The 14,309-nt window shown below is 41.3% G+C and overlaps 1 protein-coding gene across 1 annotated transcript in view; it reads right to left on the reverse strand.

The window, feature by feature from the left end:
* The window catches only part of LOC132888570 (NACHT and WD repeat domain-containing protein 2), a 102,174-nt gene that overhangs the window by 62,893 nt on the left and 24,972 nt on the right, over positions 1–14,309 (reverse strand). Inside the window, exon 3 of the mRNA XM_060924618.1 lies at positions 6,512–6,600. Within this exon, the coding sequence (XP_060780601.1) occupies positions 6,512–6,600 (89 nt within the window). The remainder of the gene's footprint in view (positions 1–6,511; positions 6,601–14,309) is intronic.

Below are 14,309 nucleotides of genomic sequence, written 5' to 3' on the forward strand. Positions count from 1 at the left end.
ATATATATATATATACTGTATATATATATATATATATATATATATATATATATATATATATATACGCAGGTTAATTTTGAGAGGCATCCATGAAAGCTCTACCCTCTGCTTGTATCACCAAGCCTGTAATCATGGCACACTGTGGTTAGCGTTGTCATGGCAGCCTGTTTTCATTAATGCTGATGGGTTGCTCTCTTCCAGAGCTCCCTGGCTGGATTATTCAGTCCATCAGTAAAAGGTGTTGTTTGTATGAAAACAAGGTTTGATATGTATGTGTGTGTGTGTGCGTGCGTGCGTGTGCATGTGCATAATAAACTAGAAGATCACCAGCTAATTAAAAGCTTCTGCATGTGTGTTCGCTGTAAGCCTTTAGCCATGTTCAGACTTGAGAAAATGAGTACATGGTGGCAGATTTAAGGCAATATTACTGTGATATTTTCCTATTACTGGAAAATAATCATCAGCAGGGTGGTGTGATTTGGAACGATATGAAGCAGAGCATTTTTATCCCACCATTCTTGATTGTTTAACTTAGAATAGCACGTTCTTAAGTGTTTTATTCCTCGATTGCCATAACCATTTGCTAATGATTACAGTTTTTATCAATTAAAGTGCAACAAGGCACACTGTTTATTCATTTTAGAGTTATGTTTAATGTTGTATGAACAACTGCCAAACAAGTTATGTATTTTTATCCCTTAACTTATATCCGCTATAACCAGTCATTCTCTCGTTACTCATCTTTTTCCTTCTCTTGAAGTTAATATCTCATCTCATTATCTGTAGCCACTTTATCCTGTTCTACAGGGTCGCAGGCAAGCTGGAGCCCATCCCAGCTGACTACGGGCGAAAGGCGGGGTACACCCTGGACAAGTCGCCAGGTCATCACAGGGCTGACACATAGACACAGACAACCATTCACACTCACATTCACACCTACGCTCAATTTAGAGTCACCAGTTAACCTAACCTGCATGTCTTTGGACTGTGGGGGAAACCGGAGCACCCGGAGGAAACCCACGCGGACACGGGGAGAACATGCAAACTCCACACAGAAAGGCCCTCGCCGGCCACGGGGCTCGAACCCGGACCTTCTTGCTGTGAGGCGACAGCGCTAACCACTACGCCACCGTGCCGCCCGAAGTTAATATGATTAAAAAAAAACAAAACGTGTAACTTGTCAAGCCCTTCATCCTGACGTCTTTCCCATGTCAGAAAACATTAAGTTACCAGCTTTACTTCTGACTTTTACAAAGTGCTGAGTCTGGAGACTCCTTCCAAAAATGTGAAATAAACATACCCTCGAAGAAAGCCACACCATATTACCAATTCCACGGATTTTTAAGTGTACACCATACCTTTCCCTGTATACACTGTCCCTTTAGTAATGATTATGTATTAGAATGAGCGTATTAATATAAACCCTGCAAAAGGAAATGTCAAGGCCATGCTCTTACTGCAAAATTAATCCCAATCAGAATCGAGCATCCAACAGTGCTGGGACATATAATATACAGTATAGTATAACAACTACGTACATGTGGTACAGTATATTATCTGTACAGAGCCTGTGCTTAATCTTAAATAAATCATCAAATATCCATAGATTATTAACTCAATAGGAAGTCACACACACAACCCACATACACCAGCTGCTGTAATTCTCTCCATACCGTAACACTATTAGAGCTCCTCTGTCATCACATGTATGCGTGTGTGTGTGTGCGCACGCGTGTGTGTAAGTAAACAGTGACGACACCCAAGGCATCTTCGCTTTCTGTCTCTGCTCTCTCTCCACACACACACACACGCTCGCTCACAAATTTGCCGCAACATCCATTCCAGGAATGCCACAGGAAATAGACTCAAGTAACAGTGACCAGAAAGAATCACGATTTGCCACATCATATTTACCCATTGAGAGAATCTGCAGGCCTTTCATCCCCCTACTCATAAACAAACCTCTCAAACTATACTCTTCTCACTGGGGTGCTTCCATCAAGGAGACACCTTTTTCAATGTCAATATGTATCTTTCTCGCTGTAAAAATGTTTTCTGGCACATAATCAGACCTAAAGGACCACGAATGTACCTTTAAAGCTTTGCTCTGAAATCTAATTAAAGATACACCACATGCCCAGATATATTCTACAGCACGAGTCATAAATGAGGCCCAAGGGCCAAATCTGGCCTGCAGCCTTGTTTCATTTGGTTCGTGTGAACTTAAACAAAATAGGTTAACACCTGTGTGCTACGCTGAAGTGATTCACAGTCATGGCTAAAAACAGTTTGGACGCACATCATGTGCTGTGCTGGTGGTGGCGTAACCAGAAATGCATTTCAGTGGGATGACAACATATACAAAATAAAATCATGAATATCTTCCTGAGCTCTACAGTTAAATTGGGTGGTTGTCAGGTGGATGTCAGACAGCAGTAGGGGCAATGATGCCACACATTTGTTATATAATCATTTTTGCCACAATCTACTGCCAAACAATCTTTCCATATTAATAAAGGCATTTTAAAGCAATGTTATGACATTTCCAGTCAAAATTATTATAATAATGCTAATAATAGGGAAAGAATGTTCTGGGTTTGGGTGGCATGGTGGTGTAGTGGTTAGCACGGTTGCTTCACAGCAAGAAGGTCCTGGGTTTGAGCCCAGCGGCCGACGAGGGCCTTTCTGTGTGGAGTTTGCATATTCTCCCTGTGTCTGCGTGGGTTTCCTCCGGGTGCTCCGGTTTCCCCCACAGTCCAAAGACATGCAGGTTAGGCTAATTGGTGGCTCTAAATTGAGTGTAGGTGTGAATGGTTGTTTGTCTCCATGTGTCAGCCCTGCGATGACCTGGTGACTTGTCCAGGGTGTACCCCGCCTCTCACCCATAGTCAGCTGGGATAGGCTCCAGCTTGCCTGTGACCCTGCACAGGATAAGCGGCTACAGATAATGGATGGATTGGTTCTGGGTTCAAACCTGCTGCTCAACCAGGGCCTGTATGTGCGCAGTCTGCATGTTCTCCCCATGCCTGTGTGGGTTTCCTCTGGGTGGTCCAATCCAAAGACATGTGGATGAAGTCAACTGGCTACACTAAATTGCCTATAGGTGTGAATGTGAGTGAGAATGGTTGTTCATCTCTGTGTTAGATTGGCGACCTGTCCAGAATGTACCCCACCTCTTATGCAATGACAGCTGGGATTGGCTCCAACTTCCCTTGCAACCCTGATGAACAAGTGGTATAGATAATGGATGGAGGGATGGACGGACAATCTTTCCTTGAAACCTTTAATGTGTGTTTTCATGTCTGTGCTTGCAGTACCTTACGTGACTCATGCACTTCCAGGCCAGCAACTTGGGCCTCATAATCCAATCATACATATCTTTAGTATCTATTTTTTTTTAACCTCGATAGGAGCATGTAGTGTACCTTTTAAAGCTTTACTCTTAAAGATAATTACAGTTCAATTATATACCTTAAACCTTTTTTCTTTTAAATTGCACCATATCCATGTTTCCAGGTGAAAGATAAAGGTTAGGCAAGGAAAAGAACAATTTAGTACCCTTTTTTTCTGAGAGTTTATGAACAACAAGCTACGGATCATTTTGTTCAGAAAGATTTCTCCTCAGCATGGAACTCTGTAACATGTTAATACACCTGTAACCTTTTCGTGATAATATAGTACTGTCACATTAACCGGTGAAGCTTTTTAATGAAATGACTGAATAAATGCAGTGCTGGATAAAAGAGGAAAGGCAGGTGCTGCTGAGGCTGAATCTCATTTAGTCAGTGGAGCTAAAACAAGCTTATTTAAAAGCGTTCCCAAATGGCTCCTGCTCTAAGGTCTCACTTAAATTGTGTCTTTTTTTTAACCATAGTGAAATAATTAGACATTTTCAAGAAATATAATGGCTCAATTCTGAATATTGCACCATTTTTTTCATTAACTGGGGCATGACTTGTTTACATAAGGGTAAGATGTGCTGGAGGGAAAGCTTTCTAAAACAGGACAAGCCCCGAGCTTGTGTTGTTTTGGTCCAATCATGGGCATCTGCTTCAGCCGCCGGCCACCATCTCTCATGACCCTTCTGGATTTGTTTAACAAACAGCCATGATAGAGATCTGTCCACTCTCTCTTTTCTCCCTCAACACAATCAATTTGCATTGTAAACCATCCTCAGTGAGCATGGAAGGAGGGAAGGGATGATATCAAATCAGAACGAAGCAAAAGGTACAGTGCCTTGCAAAAATATTCACCCCCCCTTGGTGTTTTATCCTGTTTTGTCGCATTACAAGCTGGAATTAAAATGCATTTTTGGAGGGTAAGCACCATTTGATTTACACAACATGCCTACCACTTTAAAGGTGCACATTGTTGTTTTATTGTGAAACAAACAATAATTAAGATGAAAAAACAGAAATCTGGAGTGTGCATAGGTATTCACTCCCTTTCATATGAAACCCCTAAATAAGAGCTGGTCCAACAAATTCACTTCATAAGTCACATAATGGGCGGCACGGCGGTGTAGTGGTTAGCACTGTCGCCTCACAGCAAGAAGGTCCTGGGTTCAAGCCCAGCGGCCCGTGAGGGCCTTTCTGTGTGGAGTTTGCATGTTCTCCCCGTGTCCGCGTGGGTTTCCCCTGGGTGCTCCGGTTTCCCTCACAGTCCAAAGGCATTCAGGTTAGGCTAATTGGTGGCTCTAATTTGACTGTAGGTGTGAATGTGAGCATGAATGGTTGTCTGTGTCTATGTGTCAGCCCTGCGATGACCTGGCGACTTGTCCAGGGTGTACCCCGCCTCTCGCCCATAGTCAGCTGGGATAGGCTCCAGCTTGCCTGCGACCCTGTAGGACAGGATAAGCGGCTACGGGTAATGGATGGATGGATGGATGGAAGTCACATAATTAGTTGATTAAGATCCACCTGTGTGCAGTCAAGGTGTCAGATGATCTGTCACATGATGTCTGTATAAATCAACCTGTTCTGGAAGGACCCTGACTCTGCAACACTACTAAGCAAGCAACATGAAAGCCAATAAGCCTCCAAACAGGTCAGAGACAAAGTTGTGGAGAAGTATGGATCAGGGTTGGGTTATAAAAAACATCCCAAACTTTGAATATTCCAGGGAGCGCCATTAAATCCATTAAAACCAAATGGAAAGAATATGGCACCACTACAAACCTGACAAGAGAAGGCCGCCCACCAAAACTCACAGACTGGGCAAGGAGGGCATTAATCAGAGATGCAACAAAGACACCAAAGATAACACTGAAGGAGCTGCAAAGATCCACAGTGGAGATGGGAGTATCTGTCCATAGGACTACTTTAAGCCGTACACTCCACAGAGCGGGGCTTTATGGAAGAGTGGCCAGAAAAATGCCATTGCTGAAGAAAACACATTTGGAGTTTGCCCAGCAGCATGTGGCAGACTCCCTAAACACATGAAAGAAGATTCTCTGGTCAGATAAGACTAAAATTGAACTTTTTGGCCATCATGGGAAATGCCATGTGTGGCACAAACCCAACACCCTGAGAACACCATTCCTACAGTCAAGCATGGTGGTGGCAGCATCATGCTGTGGGGATGTTTTTCATCTGCAGGGACAGGAAAGCTGGTCAGGACTGAAGGAAGGATGGATGGCACTAAATACAGGGCAATTCTGGAGGAAAACCTGTTTGAGTCAGCCAGAGGTTTGAGACTGGGACGAAGGTTCACAGTCCAGCAGGACAATGACCCTAAACATATTGCTAAAGCTACAGTGGAGTGGTTTAAAGGGAAACATTTAAATGTCTTGGAATGGCCAAGTCAAAGCCCAGACCTCAATCCAACTGAGAATCTGTAGCATAACTTGAACACTACTGTACACCAACGCAACCCATCTAACTTGAAGGAGTTGGAGCAGTTTTGCCTTGAGGAATGGGCAAAAATTCCAGTGGCTAGATGTGCTAAGCTAATAGATACATACCTCAAGAGACTTGCAGCTGTAATTGTAGCAAAAGGTGGCTCTATAAAGTATTGACTTTGGGGGGGTGAATACCTATGCACACTCCAGATTTCTGTTTTTTCATCTTAATTATTGTTTGTGTCACAATAAAAAAAAAAAAAACAATGTGCACCTTTAAAGTGGTAGGCATGTTGCGTAAATCAAATGGTGCTAACCCTCCAAAAATCCATTTTAATTCCAGCTTGTAATGCGACAAAACAGGACAAACACCAAGGGGGATGAATACTTTTGCAAGGCACTGTATGTCTCATTCAGTGCGAAATCTGGTAGAGCTACTTTTTCAAACAGAAAGTTGAACGAGAGAGAGAGAGAGAGAGAGAGAGAGAGAGAGAGAGAGAGAGAGAGAGAATAACAGAGTAGGAAACAGACAGAAAGATTTAGTCACACCATTCCTCATACCCGTAACCCTGTTAAACTGAGAAAATCTCCGTGATATTATTTCTGGTGAACCAAAAAGTCTACCAACTCTGCTGGTACAAACATCATACACATCCATCAAACATCTTTTACCTGGAACTCAATGCCATAGTTTTCTCGACAGAAGTCCCTCAGCTTGGGGTAGATGTGTTCTTTTAGGGCGTTTCTCTCTGCTTCCGTATCTGTAACCAAACACACAGAATGTAGGAATAAAGGCTCTTTCATTTCAGCTGAAAAAAGGTTTTCTCAGGCAACATATTTTCACATCTTTTACATCATGAAGGCGACTTGTGATCTTGATCATGTGACAGACCGCAGTCATAAATGGCTGGTTTATCCTTGTATAATCCTGATCACACACACGTTATCATGTTCTGTTTAACAAATGTGTGGTTACATCATCAAAAATAGTGCACCGGCCTGTGGCTCTGATACAGCAGAGTCATGAGAGGCAGGAGAGGGGAGTAAGGTGTGGACATGCGAGGCATTGAAGATGAATGCCATCACATCACACCATGCTGCTGATTGCGATGTTTCTTTTAAGAATACTTTTATTTTGCAAATACTACAGTGTTCATTTAACATTTGAGACCTGAATCATGGAAAAGATAATATAGTAGGAAGTAAAAAGATAATGAAAAAACATGTTTCTCTGTACTGTAGATTAAATAATGTTAAATTTGTCATTTAGTAATGTTATAATGAGAAAGATTAAGTAATTTTCCTTTATTCATGATATTTGTATTTACTAAGATGTCTTCTTCTAGCAGTTACTATCTAAATATGGACTAATATGTACTAAATATGAATATGGTTTAAGTATTTTTGTCCTTCATTTTGATAAAAATGAACTTTACATTCAATATTTATATATAAATATATAGAGGTTATGATGGCGGCATGAAGATATGAAGTTTATCTTTGAGTGGTGAATGTATATCATCATGAGTGAGTGCACCAAATGAGTTTTTCAACACAAGAAGACAAACTTCATATCTTCACAGCACCATGTAATGTTCTTTATATTATATGGACACAGCCACAAAAAAAAAGAACATGTAAGTTAAAAAAATAAATTATTTTGATCTGGTTTGCCATTTTGACAACGTGCGTCTAGTCAGTGGGAAAACACTGGGAGTGACATCATTGGAATGACATTATCGGTAATTATTATACACACAGGACACTTTTTCGATGGAATAAAAATGTATTCTATTCCCTTCTAGCATGTTCCATTCATTTGGTTTGATAGCATGCAATATTGTTAGCATATCGCTTATCCTATGTGTATTACATCACTCTACCCCATGGAGAATGAGCATTCAATATGGTTTATGTTATTACACAGTTGTCAAGACAACATGACATCACATGTCGGAGCTGATATGAATATCCAATGAGAAAGTTTTCTGCTGCGCATGCACAGAAGCATTTCTTTGTTTGCCGGGAAAGAGAAAGACGCATTGAACACCTGAAAGGCTACCAAAACTTCATTATATATTCTTCACGCATATTTACAAGAGAAAAACATACCAATGGACATTGAAAAACTGGAAAAGAGACACGTCAGAGACGGAAAACTTCCACACTAGTGAGCAACTGTGACAATTTGTAAACAAACATGGCCACCAGGTTTGCTTCGTTAAATACAGAAGATTTTGAGAGAATTTTGAAAGAGAAAGATGCATTGAACACCCGAAAGGAATGTATTATAATAATAATAATAATAATAATAATAATAATAATAATAATAATAGCCCTGTGATGACCTGGCGACTTGTCCAGGGTGTACCCCGCCTTTCGCCCGTAGTCAGCTGGGATAGGCTCCAGCTTGCCTGCGACCCTGTAGGACAGGATAAAGCGGCTAATGAGATGAAATGAGATAATAATAATAATATTAATAATAATAATGGCTGGCTTTTTTTCATGGTATATCAGATATATTCCATTCAGCTCGCATGATACTGAACTCATCTTTGACTCGTTCAATATCATGCTAGCAGAATGGAATATATCTGATATCTTGCCAGCCAATATTATTTAAATATGTCACTCAGATCTGTGATGTGATAAACTTCATATCTTCAAGCCAGCGTGTGGTTTTCTTTTTATTATATCGACACATTCACAAACAAAAAGTACCCAAATTTATCAAAACAATTCATTGATATCCTCACGAGTGACATATTGAGAAATCTGTCATGATTGTCATCCGAATGTACAACCCCGATTCCAAAAAAGTTGGGACAAAGTACAAATTGTAAATAAAAACGGAATACAATGATGTGGAAGTTTCAAAATTCCATATTTTATTCAGAATAGAACATAGATGACATATCAAATGTTTAAAATGAGAAAATGTATCATTTAAAGAGAAAAATTAGGTGATTTTAAATTTCATGACAACAACACATCTCAAAAAAGTTGGGACAAGGCCATGTTTACCACTGTGAGACATCCCCTTTTCTCTTTACAACAGTCTGTAAACGTCTGGGGACTGAGGAGACAAGTTGCTCAAGTTTAGGGATAGGAATGTTAACCCATTCTTGTCTAATGTAGGATTCTAGTTGCTCAACTGTCTTAGGTCTTTTTTGTCATATCTTCCGCTTTATGATGCGCCAAATGTTTTCTATGGGTGAAAGATCTGGACTGCAGGCTGGCCAGTTCAGTACCCAGACCCTTCTTCTACGCAGCCATGATGCTGTTAAGTGATGCAGTATGTGATTTGGCATTGTCATGTTGGAAAATGCAAGGTCTTCCCTGAAAGAGACGTCGTCTGGATGGGAGCATATGTTGCTCTAGAACCTGGATATACCTTTCAGCATTGATGGTGTCTTTCCAGATGTGTAAGCTGCCCATGCCACACGCACTAATGCAACCCCATACCATCAGAGATGCAGGCTTCTGAACTGAGCGCTGATAACAACTTGGGTCGTCCTTCTCCTCCTTAGTCCGAATGACACGGCATTCCTGATTTCCATAAAGAACTTCAAATTTTGATTCATCTGACCACAGAACAGTTTTCCACTTTGCCACAGTCCATTTTAAATGAGCCTTGGCCCAGAGAAGACGTCTGCGCTTCTGGAGCATGTTTAGATACGGCTTCTTCTTTGAACTATAGAGTTTTAGCTGGCAACGGCGGATGGCACGGTGAATTGTGTTCACAGATAATGTTCTCTGGAATTATTCCTGAGCCCATTTTGTGATTTCCAATACAGAAGCATGCCTGTATGTGATGCAGTGCTGTCTAAGGGCCCAAAGATCACGGGCACCCAGTATGGTTTTCCGGCCTTGACCCTTACGCACAGAGATTCTTCCAGATTCTCTGAATCTTTTGATGATATTATGCACTGTAGATGATAATATGTTCAAACTCTTTGCAATTTTACACTGTCGAACTCCTTTCTGATATTGCTCCACTATTTGTCGGTGCAGAATTAGGGGGATTGGTGATCCTCTTCCCATCTTTACTTCTGAGAGCCGCTGCCACTCCAAGATGCTCTTTTTATACCCAGTCATGTTAATGACCTATTGCCAATTGACCTAATGAGTTGCAATTTGGTCCTCCAGCTGTTCCTTTTTTGTACCTTTAACTTTTCCAGCCTCTAATGGCCCTTTTCCACTACCCTTTTTCAGCTCACTTCAGCTCGCTTCAGCTCACTTCAGCCCGACATGGCTCGCGTTTCGACTACCAAAAACCAGCACGACTCAGCTCGCTTCAGCTCTGCTTAGCCCCTAAAACTCGCACGGTTTTGGAGTGGGGCTGAAGCGAGCCAAACCGAGCTGAGTGGGGCTGGGGGCGTGAGCAGACACTCCCCTGTGCACTGACTGGTGAGGAGGCGTGTCCTCACATGCCCACACATGCCCCGCGAGCGCGCTGGGATCTGTAAACACCACAAACCCGGAAGGAGAAGAATTACGAATTACGAGAATTTCTGAAGCCTTATGCGCCTCGCCTCATCTATACGCTCTTGCCAGTATCTGTCCGCGTTGTCGGTGACAACAAGCCACAGAACCAAGACCAGCAACACTAACGACTCCATGTCCTCCATGTTTATTGTTTACTATTCGGGTCGTGAGACTACCGCTTAAAAGCTCACTGATGTCACTGTTTGCGCTGCTTAACGACATCACCTGACGTCCACCCACTTTCGTTAACTCCACCCAATGTGTCCACCCACTTCCAGCCAGCACGGTTCAGCGCGGTTGTAGTCGAAATGCAACTCCAACAGCCCCGCTCAGCCCAACTCAGCACGGCACGGCTCAGCCCGACTCAGCCGTGTTTGTAGTGGAAAAGCGGCATTATTGTCCCTGTCCCAACTTTTTTGAGATGTGTTGCTGTCATGAAATTTCAAATGAGCCAATATTTGGCATGAAATTTCAAAATGTCTCTTTTGACATTTGATATGTTGTCTATGTTCTATTGTGAATACAATATCAGTTTTTGAGATTTGTAAATTATTGCATTCTGTTTTTATTTACAATTTGTACTTTGTCCCAACATTTTTGGAATCGGGGTTGTAGTTCATATGAAAAATACGAGCGGCATATTTCCCAGTTTAAAAAAGAATAATCAGTCTAAACTAACTAGGTCACTCGGATGTGACCTAGTCAGATAAGAGATGCAAATCCTTACATTTGAGCTAAGTTTGATAGTAAGCAAACGATAATGAATCTAGCTAATTGTGTTCGTTTAATTGCATGTATACTGTATACTGAACAACTGATGAAATTATTTTTTTATCCTGACATTGAATTGCTTCAGGTTATAAACCACTTACTTTTTTGTTGACATCGTTTCGCTTTGACAGTATTTCACTGTTTTCAAGACTTCTTGCATCCTTCACCTCACTTTTTTTTTGTCATGTCCCATTCAAGAAACAGGTAGACAGCTCAAGGTCAGAAGTTTCCAATGTTAAACAGATTTCACCAGTCTTTTGAAACATATTTTTCCCTGTTTGCTCAGGTGTGCTATTGTGAAAACAACAGGTCCAATGACAAATAGTGTTGCCCAAAGCACACGATGCAGCCTTAGTCAAGATATTCCACAAAAGGATCCTGTTCAGTATACCATACATTCTGTGAGTAACTGAACAAAGATGGATTTTTTTTTTTGTTCTTTTAGGTAAATGAAATGAAGCAATAAATCTGAGTTTAAAATGTGGATGAATTTAAATATATGGGGGAAGCTATTTGGTGAGGTTGATGCATTATAGTCTTCAGGCCAATAATTTAAATTGCAAATGCTTTGTTTAACATGACAGTTATTTTTCATTTATTGTTAATTTACCCATTGTTTGTATAAAACGACCATGATTTTTTTTTAATCCACACAATACAAACCTAAGTGAAAGCTTACATCCTGCATTTTATCCTCATCCTCACAGTTACATCATATGCACTGTGCTGAAGTGCAGAGCGAAAACAGAAAAAATCTTATTGATTTCGATTCAACCAAACAGAGTCTACATTTCAGTCATTATTTATCCAGTTTTTCTCTTCAGGCTTTAATCTCATACTTTATTGATAATACATGAGGAGGTCTGCTTCTATTTCCTGTGGATATTAATCACAATGTTCTTGTTCTGCCTATAAAAAGATACAAATTACAAAGCTAAAATCTGACTTGACATTTCAGTAACAAGATGGATTTTAACAAATGGAGTTTAGCATTTTTATTTGATAAAAAAAATGGCTCACCATTTCCCCCACTCATGATTTCCAGTATATCTTTATAGACATTTTAGAGTCAGTACAGTATTTATGTGTCCTGTACATTCTGTCCCCTCTCACTCAATGACTCAATAAACTGGAGTGGCTGAAACCTGTATTGACTTATTCCTACCTAATTATCTTGAAATCTTTGTCTTGACAAGTTACTTCTCTGTCAATTGCATTAACACATAGCCTCTCTACAAAACCCTTGGCAGCACCAGGGCCATGTTCAGCAGACCATTGTAATGTGCTGTTATAGAAGGCAGGATGCAAGTGCATAAACAAATCCAACTGTCATAATCAAAGTCCATAGCATGTGTCAAAAACAGGCAGACAGCATTAAACTACAACCCCAATTCCAAAAAGGTTGGGATGCTGTGTAAAATGTAAATAGAAACAGAATGCAATAATTTGCAAATCCTTTTTGACCTATATTCAACTGAAAACAATACAAAGACAAGATTTTAATGTTCAAACTGATCAACTTTTTTTTTTAAAATAAATATGCACTCTTTTGAATTTGATGCCTGTAACATGTTCCAAAAAAGTTGGGACAGGGGTAACTGTGTTACAGCACATTTTCTTTTAACATCACTCAGTATGGGTGGCACGGTGGTGTAGTGGTTAGCGCTGTCGCCTCACAGCAAGAAGGTCCGGGTTTGAGCCCCGTGACCGGCGAGGGCCTTTCTGTGCGGAGTTTGCATGTTGTCCGCATGGGTTTGCTCCGGTTTCCCCCAAAGACATGTAGGTTAGGTTAACTGGTGACTCTAAATTGACTGTGAGTGTGAATGGTTGTCTGTGTGTCAGCCCTGTAATGACCTGGCGACTTGTCCAGGGTGTACCCCACTTTTTGCCCATAGTCAGCTGGGATAGGCTCCAGCTTGCCTGCGACCCTGTAGAATAGGATAAAGCAGCTACAGATAATGAGATGAGATCACTCAGTATGCATTTGGGGACTGAGGACACATTGCTGAAATTTTGAAAGTAAAATTATTGCCCTTATTCCTTCAGAATGAGTGTATGTTTACAAACAGCAATAAAGTTTATCAGTTTGAACATTAAATATCTTGTCTTTTTCGTATTCAGTTGAATAAATCACAAACGATTGGCAAATCATTGTATTCTGTTTTTATTTATGTTTTATCCAGTGCCAACTTTTTTGGTATCAGGGTTGTAGGATTAAAAAGAAAAAAAGGGACAAAAATCGGAACTACCACTTGAAACAAAGCACAGGGACCATGGGAAAATAAATCCTGGACTCAACAAGACAAGTGCATGGTAAGACTTTGCAAAGGAACAATGGCACAACTGGATTTAAATTGACAAACTAATGAAATGTGAGACACAGAACAGGTGAACAACATTAGGTTACCAACCAATGACAAGACAGGGTCAGAAACAGGACTAGAACAGAAAAAAAATATCATATAGCAATGTAAACAAGGTAACATGATCCATCACCACTCATCCTGTACAGGGTTGCGAGCAAGCTGGAGCCTATCCCAGCTGACTATGGGTGAGAGGCGGGGTACACCCTGGACAAGTCACCACATCATCGCGAGGCTGACACATAGAGACAAACAACCATTCACACATACAGTCAATTTAGAGCCACCAATTAGCCTAACCTGCATGTCTTTGGGGGAAACCGGAGCACCCAGAGGAAAACCATGCAGACACGGGGAGAACATGCAAACTCCACGCAGAAAGGCCCCCATCGGCCACTGGGCTTGACCCCAGGACCTTCTTGCTCTGAGGCAATAATGCTAACCACTACACCACCGTGCCACCTTAGGTAACATGATGTGAACCCAAAACAGGATGAAAGCAACACTCATCATGTTTGGAACCCTGAAGAGTGTTAATAATCTCATCTCATCTCATTATCTCTAGCTGCTTTATCCTGTTCTACAGGGTCGCAGGCAAGCTGGAGCCTATCCCAGCTGACTACGGGCGAAAGGCGGGGTACACCCTGGACAAGTCGCCAGGTCATCACAGGGCTGACACATAGACAACCATTCACACTCACATTCACACCTACGGTCAATTTAGAGTCACCAGTTAACCTAACCTGCATGTCTTTGGACTGTGGGGGAAACCGGAGCACCTGGAGGAATCCCACGCGGACACGGGGAGAACATGCAAACTCTGCACAGAAAGGCCCTCGCCGGCCACA

The sequence above is a fragment of the Neoarius graeffei genome, chromosome 1 (genome assembly GCF_027579695.1).
Source record: "Neoarius graeffei isolate fNeoGra1 chromosome 1, fNeoGra1.pri, whole genome shotgun sequence".
Lineage (NCBI taxonomy): Eukaryota > Metazoa > Chordata > Actinopteri > Siluriformes > Ariidae > Neoarius > Neoarius graeffei.